This window comes from Nesoenas mayeri (genome assembly GCF_963082525.1).
Source record: "Nesoenas mayeri genome assembly, chromosome: 3".
Classification (NCBI taxonomy): Eukaryota; Metazoa; Chordata; class Aves; order Columbiformes; family Columbidae; genus Nesoenas; species Nesoenas mayeri.
The window spans coordinates 69,463,958-69,484,901 of NC_137544.1; the positions used below are offsets into that span (position 1 = coordinate 69,463,958).

The 20,944-nt window shown below is 39.0% G+C and overlaps 1 protein-coding gene across 5 annotated transcripts; it reads left to right on the forward strand.

Moving 5' to 3' along the window:
* Positions 1-494: 494 nt before the first annotated feature.
* FBXO30 (F-box protein 30) lies at positions 495-18,378 on the forward strand. Of its 5 annotated transcripts, XM_080340857.1 has the most exons (5): positions 1,325-1,358; positions 5,057-5,136; positions 5,409-5,513; positions 12,491-14,585; positions 15,454-18,378. In XM_080340857.1, the coding sequence occupies exons 4-5, from the start codon at positions 12,507-12,509 to the stop codon at positions 15,655-15,657; spliced, it is 2,283 nt and encodes a 760-aa protein (XP_080196983.1). In that variant the 5' UTR covers positions 1,325-1,358; positions 5,057-5,136; positions 5,409-5,513; positions 12,491-12,506; the 3' UTR covers positions 15,658-18,378. The 5 variants fall into 5 exon arrangements, with proteins under 5 accessions (XP_080196980.1, XP_080196981.1, XP_080196984.1 ...); XM_080340854.1 differs by lacking the exons at positions 1,325-1,358; positions 5,057-5,136 and adding an exon at positions 495-768; XM_080340855.1 differs by lacking the exons at positions 1,325-1,358; positions 5,057-5,136 and adding an exon at positions 495-714.
* The last annotated feature ends 2,566 nt before the right edge of the window (positions 18,379-20,944 follow it).

Sequence of the window (20,944 nt, forward strand, 5' to 3'; positions counted from 1 at the left end):
TTCTCGTAAGTAACAAGCAAGATGATAGGAGGAAATGGCCTCAAGTTGTGCCAGGGGAGGTTTAGATTTGATGTTATGAAAAACCTCTTCATGGGAAGGGTTGTCAGGCATTGAACAGGCTGCCCAGGGAAGTAGTGGAGTCACCATCCCTGGAGGGGTTTAAACGACGTGTAGATGCGGTGCTTAGGGGCACAGTTTTGTGACAGCGTTGGGTTGACAGTTGGACTCGATTATCTTAAAGGCCTTTTCCAACCAAAATTATGCTAAGCCGCTGTCACTCTACGAACAGACTCCGGGCACCCGAGCACACACTAACGCGCGCGCGCACCTTCCCCGCTCCGCCGCCCCACCGCGCACGCGCGCGGGCAGTGGCGGCGGGACAGGCACGCACCCCACATCCGGGCATTCCGGCCCCGCTCCGTGCCCCCGCCCCTCGCGCCGAGGCGGGCGCTCGGCCGCCAGGGCAGAAAAGCCGTGCTGGCGCCGCGCGCGCTCCCAGCCCGTTGCCCCGCCCCTTCGGCAGTGCCGGGGAGTCGCGCGCCCGCCGCCCCTCCCCGCGCGTTCGCTTGTCCTGGCGCGCGTGCCTGTCCGCGCGGCCGCTGGGGGCGTGGCCGGCAGCGGAGTCGCGCGGGAGTGGTGAGGCGAGGCCGGGCCAGGCCAGGAGAGGCGAGGCGAAGCGACCGCCGCGGCGGCGAGAGCCCGGCGGGGGAAGGGGTGAGGCGCAGCGCAGTCTCCCGCGCCCTTCTGCCTGCCGAGCGACGGGGACGGGTGAGCTGCAGCTGTCCGTGACCGGCGGGGCGAACCGGGGCCTCCGCCCCCAGCGGGGCTGCGTCTCGCGCGTCCCACTCCTGGCCGGCGACGGCTGCCTGGCAGCCGGGTGGTAAACAAATGGCGGCCCGGCGGGCGCGAGAGGCCGGGGTCGCGGCGGGGCGGGGGTGTCCGAGGCCCAGCGCCGGCTCGGTTGCGGCTCCCCGCCGAGTCTGACAGGTCCCGGCCGGGAGGCGGAGGAGGCCGCGGGGGGCTTGGTGTCGGTGCCTCCTCGGTGTCTGCTCCTCCCCACCCGCTCGGGCCCGAGTGCTGAGTGTGTGCCGGTGTTACTGTGCCATTTGGGGCCGCCGGCGGCCGCCCCGCCCCCGCCCGTGGCCTCTCTGCAGGCCGGCGGCCGCCGGGAGCGAGTGGCTGTGGCGGAGCGAGCTCTGCCGCTTCCTCTCCTGGAGGGTGCTGCCAGCGCTATCCGAGGTGTCGCGATAGCACGTGGGAAGGGCTGGGGCCGGGGTCTGCTGGGTGTTGTTCAGACTGCAGTCGGAGAAGCTCCTTTCTGCATAGAAGGAGAGGAAAAGAGAGCAAATAATCCAGAGGTATTGCTGAAATCCTTTTCTAATCCTCCGTGTTTGTGTGTTTCAAGTAGCTGCGCTCAGAGCATGCAAGATGTGGTGTTTTCCTTTTTTGTTGCCGATTATCGATGTCCATTGGAACCTTTTTTCCCTCTTCTATGAAGGAAGGTTAAAGAAGGTTGTGCAGCTGTACTCCTGTAACCCCCCAGGTTGGCTGTCCAGAACATATAGGGCGGTGACAGCAGCTTGTTGAATGGCACGCACATTTAAACAATTGTGTGGCCTCACTTCCAAAAGTTCTAGCGCCGCTGTTGTTTGCAGCAGGTCTTCTGAATTCTCCAGGGAGAGAACCTGTGGGCTGGAGAGACGGCTTTCTTTTGTTCTGTAAAGTTCTACTTGGATTTGGCTGAAGAGCTTTTCATAATCCTTTTTTCCCTTTTGCTGATTATGTTGTCAACATGCCAAAATAAGTGTGTGTTAGCATACTGATCCAAAACTGGGCTTGTGCTGCTGTAGCAACAGCATCACCTTGCTTGTGCTAGCACTTTAGTCAAGAGATCTCTCTCTCTGTTATTTTAGAACAGGTGTGTAGTGCTTGATGGTTAAGCCACTGCCTTCTGCTGCATGTTAACAACATATACCTTAACTTGTGCTGTTATCTGGAGAGTAAAGGTTCATGCCTCCCTGCTGATGAGGGTGTTAGTTATGCTTATTTATAATCTTCTTTCCACCCATCTCCCGAAAGTACAAAGACCTTTGGTTGGTAAACAAGTTAAATACCTGGAAGACTAAAAAATACAGTCAACTTTAATCCATCTTCTGTGCTATATGCATGTAAATATCTGTGTTTAATTTCTGCATAGTGGTAAAGTTTCATCCAGAGAAAAAATAGACTGAAAGGTTGAATGGGGTTGTACTGCAAGCTGAGACTTTTTGTGGTGTCTCTGCCTCATTCTTTTCCCAGGCTAGAAGGTGTAGAGAACAGGAGAAGCCCAGCAGAATGGGCAAAGGCTGTGCAAAAACAGTGTCTTGTCTTTGCTTCTTTCTTTTGCACTAAATTCTTCTTTTACTCAATTAACTTCTTACATTTGGATTATATTTACTTTGCCTCCTACTTTGATGTTAGAAGTCTCATGGGCAAAAAAAGTGCTGAGTGCTGAATTTAACTAGCAATATCTGGTTGGAAACTTTCTGGGCAAGATTTCTGCATAGTCTTGGACAACTAAGTTTTTGACCTAGATCATAAAGAGTGTCTTGTGGTACCTTTGTAAAGAAGAAAGCATATGGCTCTTCGTCTTCAAGTAAGCTCTTGTAGCTGCTGTGGCTTCAGCTTTGTAACAAACCTATGCTTTTTATTCAGTCCAGTTGTACTAAAAATAACAAATAAAATTTCCTTCATATAGACAGACCTATTTCTTTGGTGAGCTCTGTCTCAAGTGAGGCAAATGCTCTTTGCCTCTGGTGATGAGATCCAGTGGTATAGAGATGGAGCAGAGAATCATTTATCTAGTGATCATTCTACTGGTGACAATTTTCTTTCAGTTTCCTTATCTGCACAATAAGAATAAAGATAACTTGAGTATTTGTTGGTGAGATGGTTAGATTGTATAGGGAGTAAGTATTCCTGAATAGACCACAAACAAACAAGTATTTACATTATTAAGTGAGGGTTACAAGAAGCCGTGTGTAAACTGTCCTAAGTGTCTGGGCACTATCTAGTCTCAACATTGAATGAAGGAAAAAGACTGAAAAAATCTTGTAATGTAAATTGGTCTAAAACAGGCCAAGAGAGTTAAAGTCACAGACAAGCTCTGGATTCTGACTTACTTTGTGAGCCACTGTTTTTAATAATTTTTGAGGTGACACTTGATGTCTTGTTTTAATTTATCATCTGTTAATGCTACTTGAATCTAAAATACCCTGCAAACCCTTACAGTCTAGAACATCTAATTGAGTAGACTATGCTGTTGTTTACCAAATGCCAAACATTGATCTTAGCTCTTAATGTGAAATCGTGATGAAAACCTGATAGGTTTAAACTTAAGGCATGAGAATGAGAGGCACAGTGGGGTAAAATTTGAACTGGCATAGTTGCAGCTTTTCATATAAAACTTAAGATGGTGGTTCAGGTTGATGGTTGAATAGTGATAATTGCCTCAGACTTGGTTACGTAGTTGCCACAAGGTGGGTGGTGTTTGTTAAAGTTTAAGCTTTGTATTTATTTGCCTATTCAGAAGCATCTCTAATAGAAACTGTAGTTTTCCTAAAGTCCTGTGGGACATAGTAGTTTGTTGGAGTGACAGATTTATTGCAAATAGGATCTTTTTAGAGGTGTGCTTTATTGGCATAGCTGTAATACTCTTACAAAACCTTGTTTTAGCTGAATCACTATTGTCATCAGCTGTGGAATGTGCTTGGATGGGAATGTTCAGCTGGAGTCTTTGGGGAAAAAGTAATAGCATCAAGCCTGTTGACATTTGGAAAAGGCAATCTAAAGGATATTAGAGATCAGAAACTGATGACTCATTGTACGTCCTAAAACCCTGCACGGAAGAGTAGTGCAGATCTTTGTGTTTTCCAGTTCTTAATTCAAGTTAAAAACATATTGAAAGAGCTGGTATAACATGCTTCTTAGGAGATACCTTTCCAGCTTCCTGACGTTGACTATTTAAGATAAGTGAGCTTTTGTTTAAAAAATAGTGTGGTGTGTGTTTGTTTTATTTGCGTTTATTGTTTTGTTTTGGTGTTTTTTTAAACTGGATATTTTTTTCTGTTTTCATTTGTTTTTAAACTGAACAGCTTGGAAAGGGAAAAAGGGTGACAGGTGCTGCAAAAAATGTATTTAATTTGGTAAGAAAGTGAAATGCTTGAAAATAGAATAGGTTCAAATTGTTAATACTGCTTCTTTTCTTGTTCTCCTATTGTTTTTGTTCTACTTATAATTTTTCAAAATATTTTAGGACAAACTCTGTCTTTTCTACTTTGGTATTTTTTGGTGCAGTGGAGGGTCTGTTAAATTTTTTTTGTGTACTATCTACTTTTGCTGTACAGTGGTCTGGCCATCTTCTACTAGCAGGGGGTGTATTTTTAATAGAAAAAATAACCTTATATGTACAGAGTCCATAGCATCTGCATTTCAGTCTGAAATCTTGGGAGAGCAGTTATGTTCACTTTCCATTTACTTTAAAGTTGTTTTGTTATTTTGCTATGGGAACTAGTTAAACTTGTGTACTAAGACCTAAAACAGTATATTAACCATATTTTTGACCTGATCTCTGTAAATATACAGAAGTCAAGAATTCTGCAACATAATGTATGAATTAAAATATTATTTAAGAAGGAGGATTAATTTCTGGCTTCTTTTGGGGGGCTAAAACTACCTACTGTAATAGTGCATTATTTTTTCTTGTAGTTCTTTTTGTCTGATTTCTGAGAAATGGTTGATTTTCTGTTTTTCTGAAGGGTTTGTGAGACAATATCTGAGGAGGAGGATATCATTGTTCCTTTGAGTGTATCACCTTGGTTCCCCCTCTCTTATTAGTGATAATCTATGTGTATGAATACATGGAAGAAGCAGCTTGTTACACTAAAGAGCTTTTTAATATTAAGCAACTGCTTAATAAGTTCTCATGTGTGAAGACTGAACCTGGACAAATTTTAACTAGACTAAAATGCTTTGTAAAAAAAAAACAAAACAAAACAAACTTTGTTTTTTTCCACAGTTTTCCAGCTCTTGCAATCTTCAAGTTTGAATTTTCTCGTTAAGTGGTTCCTGGTGGGCCAAACCAAAGAATTAAGTGAAGTGGGTCAGAATAATAACTAAGTAATCTCTTCTAGCTTTAAATCTAAATAGGTAACCATCTAGTGTGACTAACAGGTAGCAATAAGCTAAAATGACAGAACTTAGATTGTGCTTGTTAAGTCTGTTAAATTTTTATTTTTCCATAAAACCTGCAAAATATTTAAACATTTGTAGCTCTAGGAAGTATAGGCACGTGACCTTTTCAGAGGATTGTACATATGGAAAGCAGTCTGTACACCTGAAATGAAACCTTCTGATCTCATTTCTTGCAGATTCTGCAGCAACCAAGAAGTCGCACTGAGTTCAAGTTCAGAAGTGCTTTACACATGAAATCTACTGGCTCTCTAGCTGATTCTGCCCTGTCACCATCTCAACAGGTAGAGTGCTTTTGTGCCTGAGCCATGCAGCAAGCATCGCTGGTCCTGGTGTGGTTGTCTTGTGTCAGTGTGTGGCCAAAGGCACATTGAAGCCTTTAGGATTCTTCTTTAGGGAATGTGTTAAGGAGACAAGAATGCATGGCAGATCTGTCACAAAAGTACTCTAAGGAAAAGCCTAGTAGTTTTGGTTTTGATTTTTAACACTCATAGAGTTTAATAGTGATATAAGAAAGTGTTGTATTGTGCCACCAGGGCTTCTATTCTAAAATGGACAAAGCCAGATGCATGGGGCATCATTGGAGAGTCTACTTCAGTCAAAGCAGTGTTTTGCTTTGGGTCATTTTCCCCATGAATTCTTTTCTTTTTTTTTTTTTTTTTTTTTTTTTTCTGTGGCTGCAATGATTTGAGAGGAAATATCTCACTCTTCTCTGAATGGGAGGAAGATGGTTTGCCACTAGGGAGAAAGGAACTCCTAAAGTGTTACTTAAAAGAATGCAAAATACACATCAGCTCTTTTAATCGGGTGTTTGGGGCTGGAATAGATGTGGAAAAGCTTAGGCTGCCACAAAAAGTTGCATTTCCTCATGATGCGAATGCTCACTGTTTTTGCTGTAGTTACAAACTTCTTGTTTTTGTCTGGTTTGTTTTTGAGGTAGATAGTAACTTTACGCCTCTAAGATCAGTTAGTACATACTTGTTTGATGCTAGATCACTGACAAAACTAGAATCTTTCCAGAGGTATGTATCCCCCTGAGTTTTAGTTTTTTTTCTTGCATTAAGAAGCCATGCTTTGAGCCTGACCTTTTGCTGCCTCTTTTGTGTATAGCATAAATTGCTATAGACAGTGATGTTAATGGTAGAAGTTGCACACTCTTTGTACAGTAGTTTGGGCTTTAGTAATTGAAGCTCCTTCTCATGTGTTCAGTGATTAATAAAAAAGTAATGTAGACTCATTCCAATATGTCCAATACGTGCAGTCCCTACCAGGCAGGGAAGATGCTCTCTTCTTTGTTGTGGCTGAATTTCTGTTTGAGAATGCAGTGAAAACTTGTCTGGCCAAATGTTTTGAATATGGTTTTGCCTTCTCTGATCTGCCTAGTTGTAACAGAATCCACTGTTGTCCTGATGAATTCAGGGGTTGGGGGTGGTAATTTGTATCCGATAAGGTTGAAATTTTAAGTGTGGCGTCTGAAAGGATTCTGCTTCCTGAAAGTATGTCTGATGTAAACTAGTTTCAAGAAATATAAGGCTTCACAAAGTTCCCGTCAGGAACTTCTCTTTCAAATCGGAAAAATTGTGTACAAAGGAACAATTGCCTAGTATATAAGATTAAAATATGGCCACATATGCTACTCTATTACTTGTGCAGCTGAACCACATACATTTAAATTTGTCACCTTTTAGTCATGTTATTTCACTAGCCGTTTAACTAGCAGTTTGTAATGTTGTTTGTTCTTTTGAATTTACCTTTTAAAGAGGAGTTGGAAATCAGTGTAGCATGAGTTTAACTTTGTACTATGTCCCTGTTTCCTGCATTTCCAATGCTATGGAAAGACATTTAAGCAGGATTTGAGATACCCAGATCCCTTAATATGAGGACAGTGGCTGCACTGGCTTTGGAGAAGCCTCAGGATGGGGATATTTAACCTTAGGCTTGGTGGAGTCTTGAAGAGTAGAATTAGAGTATCCTCAAGCAGGGATGGCAAACTAGTTTTGGTACTTGCCATTTTCCAGTTGAACTGGTGTTGAAGACATTTGCTGAACCTCCTGTTCATGTCTTTCATTGGTTATTTGAAACCTGATAAAGACAGACCTCAAAGCAACCCAAACATCACCACCCCCAAACCCAAAAAGAGAGCATAATATGCCTAACATAGAAAGTTAATGCAGGCATACTATTGTAGTGACAGACTGAGGTGATGTTTTTTAGACACAAAAGTTTTTACAGTTTTTGTGTAGAATAGGGATGACAAGAGAAGAAAGCTTACCTTCTGGGAGGCTCCAAGGCTTATTTAAAGCATTTGATAGTTAGACCCGTTAGCTAAGGTGACTGATAGTTGTTCTCCCATACGTGGTAGGACATAGAAAAATAGCTTGTTCAATAATTACCTGTAGTACTGCCAATTCTATTTTGTTAGAGTTTTCTGAAGCTTTTTTTAAATTATTTTTTTTAAATGTCTGTGTTGCTTTTTACCTCTTGCCCTGTTTTTCCTTACCCCTTCTTTTAACCACCTGTCACTTAGATATCTCGCTTGGCTGTTTTTTCTCAAAGTTTTTGCTTTTTACCAAACTTGTTAGCCACTTTTTCTAGCCAGAGACCTGGGTAAAAGATGGAAGATCCAGAAATATGTCAGTCTTTTCTACAATCTCCAAAACAAAAGGGAATTTTTTTTTAGAATGATTTGCATATATTTGGTTGCTTGTGGGTGGATTTAGATGATGCTGAGAGTTTAAACCTGTAGTACTGCTTGTGTCTCTATTCTTCTACTTCCTTGAACCAGCAATTTAAGAACCTATTGGCCTATTTAGTCAAATTTGATAGTTATATTTGAGACTCTTCCCTCTTGAGTTTTATAGGTTTGGTGAATAAAAGGTGGCTGAGTAATGGAAGGTTCCAACAGCAGCAATAGTTGCTGTGATTTCCAATCTTATTGGCACCAAAGAATTCATGTATGGGAGAAGAAGGAAGCAGACTTAGGTTTTCATAATACTAAGTACAGCTCCTTATACTCTGTGTGTAGAAGAAAGTGGGAGCTCTCACTTGCAACTGGAGTACTGTGTGGTGACTGAAACCCTTATTATGCTATTTTAACATTTGTGTTACAACAGCAACTGAAAATCATGTGGCTGTAGCAGCTGGAATTTTAATCCTTTTAATTATGGCAGATTTTCAAAGCATGTTCTGGCTGATTTGGTCAGCTGACTGTATAGTATGTACAATAACATCAAGTCATTGCACAAATTCTGAAAGCAGTGGTCACCTCACTGGAACAGGATGTATTTTTAGGTTTCTCTGCTAGTAACAGTCAAGTGTGTGTACTTAAGCATCTCACATGAACTGAAGCTGGTTGTTGACACTACACTATCAGGAAAGGACAGCTGTTCGTTCTCGCTACAGTCATTGATCTGACACTCTATATTCTCACCCAATCATGGCAAGGAACACAATGGGGTATAAACACTGTAAATATTATTGGTACATGTTTCAATGACAGGTGTTTGGGGTTTGGTTTTTTTGGTTTTTGTTTTTTTTTTCAGGTCAGCAATGGAACTCTTTGCTAGCCCTTTCAGTTTTCTCTATCAGAATAACTGAAAGTGCTTTATCTGCAGTGTGAATTTTCTGTATCTCCCCTTAACCCAGCAGTTTTTTCCTTCAAGAGGCATTGTCTGGGAAGAGGGTGGTTCTTGTTCTCAGTGTAGTACTAGTGGTATGTTTGTTATGCTTCCTCAAAGGAAAATGATTCATATGTGGATGCTTTTAATCAATGAATCAAAGAGGTGCTAAGTTCTATGGTTAGCTTACAGAATGGAGTGAGTTGTGACCATTTGTTGATTAATGCATGTGCTAATTCTTGAGGACTTATCCATTCTTATCCATTTATTTTCAGCAGTTCGATAGGGTCTTTTTTCTTTTTGTTTTTTTTTTTTTTCCTTTGCACTTAATTTGCAATTTGATAATTGAATTATATCAAAAGCCTTCACTAGTTTTAGCAGTCCAGGAACTGATGAGTGCCCAAAACAGCTGTTGAGTTTGAAGCCCAGGTATTAAAATCAAAAATGCAGAAAAATTACATGTATATAAAAGGACTTTGTAGTAAGCTATAAATAAAATGTGGCATTCTGACTAAATTGAAGTTCTGCAACGGGTGCTGTGAAGTTAAGGCTTATAAACAGGACACAGAATTTTAGTGAATGTTCTGCTGATGGTCTGCTGACATCCAAAGAGATGCTGAATTATATGTGTAGTTAAGGAGCTGAAGGATTTCAATTTAAAAGAAATGGCAACTAATACCAAACTTTTAATGACCAATAAAATTCTTATTTATGGAAACTGAAAGCACAGGTTACTCCAGCTATTTAGTTGTTCACAGGCATAACTGTTTATTTATAAAAATGATTGCGAACATCTCTTACAGAACTAAGTTAGCATCTACCTATTGGTAAATCATGGTGTTTGGCTTTCATATACTGTCTGTTAGTGATTCTTGGTTTCACCAGGTTTTGTCTCTTCCTTACTTCAAAATTTCATTTACTTGTATGAAATCATTAAGTTTCAATTAATATTAGCTTATGTGTGAAAGGAGTACAGGAGTCTGAGAAAGGCCAGTCTCATGATGCAACTCAGGTTTCACAATCTGACTTGTAAAGACCAAGATAGTGTGCTAGGGAGGAGAAGGTTTTACTGTCTTAATAGAATATTCTTCTGTGTAAGCTCACTTTGTCTATTTAAAGACAGTATTTAATGATGGTGGACTAATTTAGGATATGGTGCAGGCAAACCCGAGCTCAGTTTGGCTGCGTTCTGAGCTGTGTGCCTGTGGGCCAGCTGCGGCTTGTGCTAGAACAGCAGTGTGTGCTGCTTGGTGCACCTGCCCTCCACTCTAGATGTGGCTCACTTCAGGCCATCTTAAAGCCAGCACAGTGCATAGCTTTTTGTAAAGTAGGTAAACTATTTTTTTAAAATTGTTTTTTAAACATAGGTGTGGGTAACTGATTAAATTAAGCCTTACTGCTACCAGACTGCTTGTTTTATTGGGAGCAGGACTGTATTTAGATAAATGCAGCAAGTGCTGGGCTCTGAGGGCTCTTGCATTATAAACTAGCAATTGTCTTTTCCAGGGCTGTTTCCATTTTGTCTTAAACGCTTCAAAATACATGCATAACCTGAGAGCTTCCTTTTGCTCTCTGCTCACCTGTTGACTTGAGGAGAACTAGCGTTTGGTTCCAGTATTAATGCAAAACTCTGAAATTTTCTTTTGTCTAGCAACAGGTAAGCTGCTATATTTGGCAGGAATTACTTAGAATGGGCTTTGCTGGAAGAACTAAAAATATCTCAGAGAAGTCAAATTTTCTCTTTTTCATTCTTTATTAAATGTGTTTCAGCTCTTTACAGTAGATGCTATCTGACTTAATATGCAAGTTGAAAGCAGGTTGTGTGCCAGAAAGGTTTGCTAAAATGTTTAGCAAGTCAGTCATTGAGTTCAGCGACTGATGCACTTGACAATTTATTCAAAACTTTCTTGTTACTCAGTATATAAATACTAAGGTATGGTGGGAAAAATTCAGCTGTGTTTTGCCTGCTAAGTGTAGCACATATGCTGCTTTGTTAGAAGTATTCAGGAGAGTGGGTGGCTAAAATATTTGAGTTATCCAAATTACGATGGATGGGGGGATGAGGACTGATTGCTACTTAAAGTTGGCGTGAATTTCAAAGCATTAAAAGAATACGAGTGAAATGTCACACAGATTTCTGTTTAAATGCTTTTAATTATTTAAAGTGGGATGTGTAAAAGGCAGTTTTGTTTCCTCTTCAGTTTGAACAAAAGGGAATAATACTAATTTTATTTTTACAATTTAGAGTATTTTTAATTTAAGAAGTTCAGTGCATTAAAACAGAAGTGTTTAGTCTGAAGGCAGTGTGTGAGAGCACTTGTTAGCTAGTAGAATAAGATAAGGAACCGTTTCTGTTGATATTAAATTCTGTAAGCTTTTTTTTTTTTCCCAAGAAAATTGATGGAGGATGAGAAGTGAGGAAAAGATGGAGCTGACTGATGTATTTTTGGCACAGTATTTTGAGATTTGGCTCTGTGTAAGTCATTTTCTGATAAGTCTGAACTGGAGGGAGTTTATCAGAGAATGGGAGGAGCTTGGTCACTTGCATGGGCCTGCACTGCTACTAGTGAGCAGTTCCAGAGCTTCTTGAAGTATGGTACAAAGATGCAAAGTTTCCTTTTTTCTTCTTGATACCACAACAAAGAATTGAGTTTTTTGTTTGTGTCAATGTCTTACAGTAGAGTATACAATTAATTTTATTTGCATTTTTATTGCTGTTTGCCCTTGTTGCATTGCCCTTCCACTTTGAACTGCTGGTATTGTACTCAGGACAGCATGCATTAAAAAAAAAAAATACTGTTTGTGGGTTGAATTGGAGGTATAGATAGGAACATGTTGGGTAGTAAAATTTATGTAAAAGTTTTCAAAGAAGTAAAGGCACTTAATTAATGCGTAGTTTAATTGCTACCCTTATGTAACAGCAGCTATAAAAAATAAGGGAGGAGCTATAGGCTGTAGATGAAGAAAAAGAGTGAAGAGCTCTTGTAAAGGACTGTTCTCTGTCAGAAACATTGAGGGGGTCAGAATGGATGGGACAGGGGACTGAGATACATGCTGAGGGCTGTAGATTGCCCTAAACAGAACTGCACGAAGAGTATGTTAGAAGCTTAGGTTTTAGCAAGCAAGCTCAGGGAATAGGTTGCCTCTCTTTAATTTGGAGAACTGGATATGAGGATGCATCTGCTTTCTTTTATTTCATCTCCCCACTCTGTAGAGTTGTATGGTTTATGATTTTAGGTAGTAGGTCATGGTCAACGGTAATATTTTTTTCCTTTTTTTTTTTTAACCTTCTCATTGAATCACCTGTTTGCAAAGGGCAGGGGAAAAGAGCTATTCCAGAGGGAATGTTTATACAACACATTTACCTAAGTTGCATATGTTGGACCTGGAGAATAAATGCATAGACTGTTTTGAAATCTCATACAAATGTGTAGCTTTAATTTTCAGATGAACTTTTAAATACCATTTCATTGAGATAAAATGTCACATACTTGTTCTCTTAAAATGGCTGCTGATCAGTTCACATTGTGTTAACGTTTATTTAGCTGTAGACATAGAGGATGCAAAACTGCAAATAATAGTTAGTAAGTATTAACAATATTGAGTTAATATACTATGCTTTTGTCTCCTTTCTCTTCACTCAGAATTGGATTTGCAGTCATGGAGGAACTTCAACAACATTTACACTGTGTGAACTGTGTCAGCCGTCGTTGTATGACCAGACCAGAGCCTGGCATTTCCTGTGATTTGATTGGCTGCCCATTGGTTTGTGGAGCAGTTTTTCACTCGTGTAAAGCTGAAGAACATCGCATGTTATGTCCACTTGAAAGAGTGCCTTGTTTGAATAGTGGCTTTGGATGCCCCTTCATAGTAGCCCGAAATAAAATTGCTGATCATCTAGAAGTTTGTCCTGCAAGTGTGGTATGTTGTACCATGGAGTGGAATAGATGGCCAGTCAGTTATGCAGACCGAAAATCTTATGAAAATCTAAGTAAAGATGTTGATGAAGTGGAGCAGCTAGATATGGCTTTAGCCCTTCAAGACCAGCGCATGTTATTAGAGTCACTTAAAGTAGCAACTATGATGTCAAAAGCAGGTGATCAGATACCAGATTCCAGAGAGCAAACCTCTGTCAAATCAAGTGCCCCTGATACAGTGCATTCAAATGGTCTGATGCCTGTAGATGAAGAGTCCTATGGTGCACTTTATCAAGCTACTGTAGAAACGACGAGGAGTTTAGCTGCTGCTCTGGATATCCTGAACACTGCTACAAGGGACATAAATATGTTAAGTTCAAGGCTCTGCATTTCACCACATGAAATGAAAGAAGATCCTGAGATAAAAGAACAAGCTTCTAATGGCATTATTCAGGATAAAAAGTCTGACCATGAGTATCCAGATGAAGATAATGTAGGAGCAGTTGGGGGAATTAACTTTGACAGCCTGAGTCAAAATTCACAAATGGAGCAAAATGGTTCTAGTGATATTTGTTATGATGTAGTGCAAAAACATGACTTAAATCTAAACCTCAGTAACTCCTCACTTTTGTGTAATGGCTTTCATGTAGAAAATGAATGTTCAAAGGTGTTGGACCAGAATGAAGATCTTGGTGTATCTAATTCAAAACCAGATGGTGTAGCAAATGGCGAATGTACTGCATCACATGATGATGAAGCATTACAGTCTTGCAGCTCCTACCCTGCAACAGCACAACTTAAAGAAGTAATATCAGCTAATCACTTAGTTAATGGCAATGTTAATCATGTACTACTTCCCCATAATGCCAACGAAGAAGAAGTGTTAGAGAGACAAGTGGAGCAAGAAAGATTGAGAAACATAAATGCATTTTCACTTTTAAGGCATCGCTCATCCAAATTTCTTGTTGGCCACTTTTGGTCTACACCAAAAGAAGATAAAGCTGTTGATACATCAGATTTGGAGATAACAGAAGATCCTATGGGTCTTCAGGGGATCGATCTAATCACTGCAGCTCTGTTGTTCTGCCTAGGAGACTCTCCTGGAGGTAGGGGGATATCAGAAAGTCGCACTGTTGATGTGTATCATGTTGACTTTGGGACCCAGACCTTTTCTCTCCCATCTGCTATACTGGCCACAAATACAATGGTGGGGGAAATAGCTTCAGCTTCTGCATGTGATCATGCCAACCCACAGCTCTCAAATCCAAGTCCATTCCAGACCCTTGGACTGGATTTGGTATTGGAATATGTGGCTAGATACCAAACAAAACAGCGTTCAATGTTTACATTTGTTTGTGGACAGTTGTTTAGGAGGAATGAATTTTCATCGCATTTTAAGAATGTGCATGGTGACATTCATGCTGGCCTTAATGGCTGGATGGAGCAGAGGTGTCCTTTGGCATATTATGGGTGCACATATTCTCAACGAAGGTTTTGTCCTTCAACACAAGGGGCAAAAATTATTCATGACCGCCACTTGCGGTCATTTGGAGTTCAGCCTTGTATATCCACAGCATTAGTAGAACCAGCAAAAAGCTGCATAATCGGACTACACAATGACCATCTGAGTAGTCTGCCTTTTGAGGTTCTGCAGCACATTGCTAGTTTTCTAGATGGTTTTAGTTTATGTCAGCTTTCAAGAGTGTCACGTTTAATGAGAGATGTGTGTGGAAGCTTGCTGCAAGCACGTGGAATGGTGATACTGCTTTGGGAGAAGAGAAAGTACCCAGATGGAAGAAGTTCTTGGCAGATAAAAGAAAAGGTAAGTTATTTTTTTATTTTGAAGGTGAAAGGGAGAGTATTAATTTGGTCATGTGTCTCCTTTTTACCTTAATATTTTCCCTGATCACTATTGTTGTTACTATTTTTTTTATACAATATCCCTTTAAGAAACAGATTGTCGTACAGAACAATAGTTGGTGAAAATTGCTAGCAGCTTGGTTCAGAGTTCTCAGCACTTGAAGCAGAGGTTGAAGTAGTGTCTGTGTAGTTTGTACTTGATGTAAATTTATTAACCTCTGTTTTTTGCAAGATTTTAAAATATTAAAATGATTACTTCATTATTTGCATTAATATTGATATTCCATGAAAGTGGGAAAATTGCCTACAAAGCTTGCTTTTGTTGCTTTTATATGGTTTAGAGCTATTTTAATTTTGGCTAATCTGTTGAGATCCTATCCATTGTCATGATATTGAGTGCCTTAAGTATGTAAATAATTCTTAAAATACATGGGTGATCTTTGTGTAGTACAGTTTTCACCATTTGCCAGCCCTCTACCTAGAACTGCAGAATATCTGTAGCAATCATTTGAAATTGCAGAAGTCAGACATTTCAGAGATGGACCATTGTGATGGGTCATGCAATACCTCATCATTTAACTTCTGATTGTGTCTGCTTTGTGGATGCAAAAAAATATTGCATATCTTTCTTCCCTGTGTTCAGAGTTGACTTGTAATCTGAATTAACCTGGGACTGACTGTACAAAATTTGACATTGTATGGTTTTGTCATGTTGATTTATAGTAGACACCAAACATTGCTTGAAAGTATTATAACACAAACATTTCATTTCCTGCTCTGAGTTTTGGTATCTTAAAACATTTTGAGCCTAAGTGCAACTTATTTTCTAGGTTTGGCGCTTCAGTACAGCCTTCTGTACTGTGAATGAGTGGAAGTTTGCTGACATCGTAAGCATGGCTGACCACTTGAAGAAATGTAGCTATAATGCTGTAGAGAGAAGAGAGGAGGCTGTTCCGCTGCCATGTATGTGTGTAACACGAGAACTCACTAAAGAAGGACGTTCACTGCGCTCCGTTTTGAAACCAGTACTTTAAATATTGCAGCCACTCCAATTGCACATACACTCAAGCACCTGATATAACCTCGGTAATATTACGTGACACTTTATTAATGTACTAAAGATACTTTCTAGCTAAATCTACTCTGTCACTGTGTATATAGGGTTTGAAGTGACATTTATTTTTTATAATATTGTTTAGCTGGAAAGTAATGAAAGTTGCCTTAATGTTTGAAAAATTCGGAACTTGCTGGACAGGGTAGTTTTATCTAACTTATATAATTTAAGAACGAAATCCTAAGGTGTGTTTTTTTGATTTACTGGTGCCCATGTTGCTGTTGACTGATAACATTTCAAAAATGGCCTCTAAGTGGTATGCACATTTAGATAGGAAACACTGAATTGTAGTGAGACAAAATCCTGACCAAATGTACTTTCTGTGTTTGGTCTATTTTTTTAACAAATTATACTCCAGATATTTGAAAGATAAGGAAGAATTCAAAACTTTATAGAAGATGTCTCAAACACAGCTTTTAAGCTCATCTTTTCTCATGAAGTCAGTGTTCTAGTGCTCTTCCTAGTTAACAGGTGACCTAGGATCAGCTTTTTAAAATTTTTTTTTTTTAGCAATTATCTAAGTGAACTCAGATTTACTGCAGCTTGATTTTTACTACAACTTTCTTTTGACATGTCAACAATGATTATTTTTCTTCTGGACTATTAACAGTTACATCACTTTTGGGAGCAAAACTTTTAGAGCTAAAACATGGAATACTGGTTTTTATTCTCGCACCTATAATGACATCAATGTTTAAAGTATTTTCCCTTGTCCTGCAGTGGGCTGAGGGTTAAATGGCTTGAGCAGTCAGAAATTCAAAGTATGTGATGAACAGTTATGAATTTATAATGCAGCTAATGAAAGGGCTTTACTTGTTTTATGGGATTGTGAGATGTATTGTCTCCTTTTCTGTTAATTTGTCTATAAAAATGCTGCTCTTTTGAGGAGCATTTTAAATCACTGATATGTATAGCATATGTATCATCTTCATAAGATGAGACATGATTTGTTAATTGCATAAGGAATATCAGAAATGTATGTTCAACTGCATCTGTTAAATGAACAACTCCAGTTTGCCTCCAGTCTTCCATAATAAAAGATCTTACAAAGCATTTGTGAACAGAGAATACATGCTATGAAAAATGGCCTGGTATAGCAAAACTGTAATAACTTGAACTGACTTTCCAACTTGTTTGTATTAATGTTGGTGTCTCTAGCCTGTTGCACTTAGCAACTGTGCCACAAAGCTAAAACAGAAACATACCAGAGCTTGGAACAAAGAAATACAGTATGTGTTTCCATTATAGGAAAAAATAAGAGATTAGTAAGGAGGAGATGTTTACAAAAATGGCTAAATTTATTACTCGTAATTTCTGTACTGGACACTTGTTTATGGCTAGTCTGGCTGCAGTTCACAACTTTGGTATCTGTGCATTTCCCATTCTGGATCCAGTCCAGCTAAACATTCACTGCCTTTTTCTATCTTGAGTGCTACAGGTGCCCAGAAAAATAATTAAATCTAGTTCTTCAGTGCCATGAGTTGAAATTACAAGAGCTCAAACAGCAGTTCTGCCTGGATCTTCAAAGGACATATTCTCTTTGCACACTTTTTCATTTTTTGTTTGGAGAAAGGAAAGGAGTAAACCGTCTACAGAAATTAGCAATATTTGGAGTAATTCTTAGCTGTTACCACAGTTATGTGGAAAGGATAATCTAGATTCATGTACAAATCTGACTATACCAACTGCGTTTTAGGTAAGGATTTTAATACGCACACACACATGTTCTCCGAGTGCAATGAAATGCTCATTACCCACAAATTCTTCAGTACAAGGCAGGAGACAGACTTTCATCAGTTCTTGTCTTTTAGCTCTAATGGCTGCTTGCTGCTGCTCTCCAGTGTTTAAAACTAGTTGTGTGACTGAAAGGATTCTGAATGTTGAGGAGTTTATGCTTACATTTATGGTTAAGTCTATTTTAAAACATCTGTCTTGGGTTCCTAGTGTGTCTTTTTTTTGTAGTCAGTGATGTGGTGGTTTTGGTACTGTGGGGCATTCTTTAACTACCCAGAACCCTGAGAAGTACAGAAGGCAGGCATGTGTCTTGGTCTCTTCAGAAAAGAGGGTGGGTGCTCAGTTAGAGGAGCTGGTGTTGGTAGAATCTCGCTTGTAGCACAGTGCAGATCTACATCTAAAGAATCATCAGTTGTTGATTTATTAAAATGAACTTTTTAGGTACTCTGTGTTCTTATTAAGAAATAACACTTTCTCAATACATGCACTTTTGTTTTCAAATGTAGATACAGGCTTTTTTGTTAAATTAGTTTATTTTTTATGAGAATCCAGAGCTATTAAAATATCGATGTTGTAAACAAAATCTCTGCCTTGTAAACTGCTCCAAATGCAGGAATACAAATAGTTAGGATGAAAACTTTTTATACACTGCTATGCAGTTTGTAAAACATCTATGGTGTATAGTCAGTCTATCAAAATGTGGCTTGTTCACATTTGCCCTTGAATTTTAAAAATGTTATATACTGTTCCTGGTACATCTTCCTTACAGCATATATAGACAGCTGTTGCAGTCTTTCTTTTACTTGATACCACAGTGCTACTTTGTTTAAAATATTATGTTTTCAATCGTTATGCAATATTTTTTTTGCAATGTCTGTTGAAATCCTAATAAAATCTTGGAGTTTCTCTTCTAGTATGATTGTACTTTTTTTAGAAGCTTATCACTAGCCTTCTGGTGTTCAAACATGGTGCTCAATGTCTGCCTATAGGATTCCAGTAAGTACTCAAAAAATCAAATTACATAAAGGAATCTATTTACAAACATTTAAACATTGCATAATTTGAAAGTGATTAATATGTATTCATACTCACTTCAGCATGAAGATAGGTCATTCCTTTTTAGACTATACACCCACTTCTATTGCTTTGGTCAATTATGCTGCATAGATTTCCATCCACAGTTAAAGATTTAACTACATAACATAACATTGAAGACTTACATTGTACCTCATAGGTTTGTTTTAATTGTTTTTTCTGTGTAATAATTTGGAAGGATTATCTGGTCAAGAAGATACTCTGCTGGTTTGTGAAGAACATTTTCAGTGTATGGTCTCAGGAGTAAAGCTTTCTGTAGAAAATTGTTGCTTAAAATGGTACAGAAGCAAAATTTAGGGTGTTTTTTAGATAAAAGTCTCAGTTCAAACTGTGTGTGGAATTGCAAAACATGAATGCAAATGTCATTAAAATAGACTCTGCTCAGAAATTGACCTTTTGCCCTTCTATTTGCTAATATGAGTATGCTAATAGTCTTTACAAATAAAAGTGTACCTATACTACATAAATCTGATAATAAATTAATCTAAACTGTGTCGAGTAACATGGTGTGACTCATGGTTTAATTTCAGCAATTAGAAACTTGTGGCTATTTTACTTTTTAGACAGGCCACATTAGCCTTTTGTTTTCCACCGGAAGTGGATTAGATATTCTACTGTGTAAGGAAATATTTTTTTTGTCTAAATTTCTTGATGCTTAAAGTATTCTAGAGGATTTACTTGTATGTTTTAGCTTGCTTTTCTGAGAATACTATTGCTGAAACTATCTTCATAGACTCTTATCTGCTGAATTTACTTTCCTATATAGAGATTTAAGTTCAGTGGAAAATTTGATGCTTGCTGTTATATCAGAAAGCTGATTTAAATTCTTTCAGTCACAATGTCTGTTTAGGCACCTTTGATCATCTTCAGATGAGCAAAATCCAGTGGCTGGCTACAGTGCTGGGGAAAAAATAGCATTCAGATAGTGTTTATAAAAAAAGTTATGGCATATAAAGCAGAGGCAGTTTGAAGAATGGCATTTTAATAGTGTGACCATTTGGCATGTAGAGAATATTCCAAACTGGAGAGGAAAACTGAATGGAGAAGTAGGTTTAAAATAACAAAGGCATCCAGTCCCAGCATAGGGACTCTTCTGAGGGACTGTATTTGTGAGTGTGCTGGGAGTTTGACTTGTGCATGCTGCAGCTGTTTCACTGATAATTTACCAGTCTTGCCATGATAATAGGAGTTATTCTGCTGCTATTTGAGCCCTAATGTGCTTAAGTTGTGAACTTTCTCCAGGTGCTAGCTGTATTCCTGAATCAAGTATTAGTTGAGTGCAGTCCTCTCTACTGACTGTGGGTATGTATTCAGTGTAGGTCCTACATGTGGGTGATGTCAGAGGCAATATTTGGTAAGAATAATTTAAAAATAAGGTAGTTTGGATATGGAGAATTAATCTCTTTGGTTTCCATCAGTATTTGCCAGAAAAAGAGAACAAATGTATTAGGGAATTCAAAGAGCAAAATAAGAAGACTGGTAGCATTCACTGTGGCTTGCTAATTGCTGGTAGCCAAGATAACAGTATTCATCATCATGAGGTAGACTATGAGATATGACAGCAGAAGTCCACACCTTTGCAATTTTGACAAACCAAATTCTGCAACACATGCAGTAGCAGGTATGCAGACTGGTTATAGCCTCAGGTAGTAGAAAAACTTTTACAAAATAAGCATGTATAATTTTAACTGCAAAATGTAGGAAAAAAACCTAGAATTTCATGAGGTATATATTTACACACGACTAGATTTCTAGAATCAGTCAGATAATTGTGATTTCTGCCTTGAGGATGTTTCAGTGTTCTGGTGCTTAGTTTCATCCTAGACTGTCCTGACATCTACTTTAAATCATTAAATGAGTGAAATGCAGCGAAATAGGGAAAGTTGCAATGACCTTACAAAATTATTTTGATTTGACAGTGTCATACTGTACTCAGCTGAAATCAAGTTAATTTTCCATGCAGTTAGAATCTTTTCTTAGTAGCTAGCATGGTCTTTTGTTTTGGATTTAGTATAAGAATAATGTGATAACAACTAAGCTTCCCATGCTTTCAGTAGCTAGGATATGTTTTGGAGTTGGTATGAAAAGAATGTAAGAACTCACAGACATTTTGGCTGTTGCCAAGGAGACCAAGGACTTTCTCAACTGTCCAGCTGCAGGTGCAAAGCAGCAGGACAGTACATAGATCGATATCCAGGTTTGTCAGGAAAATATTCCCCTACTGTTAACACCATGCTCAGTATAAAGCTGGAGTTGGCTTTTCTGGCTAGTTAGTTCTGTTCTTGTTCAGTTCTGTTGGAATTTGGCTTTTTGCTATTCTGCCGTTTTGCAGTTGGCCTTTGGCCTGTTTGCCTTTTGCTTTATCAGTCTCTCACTTG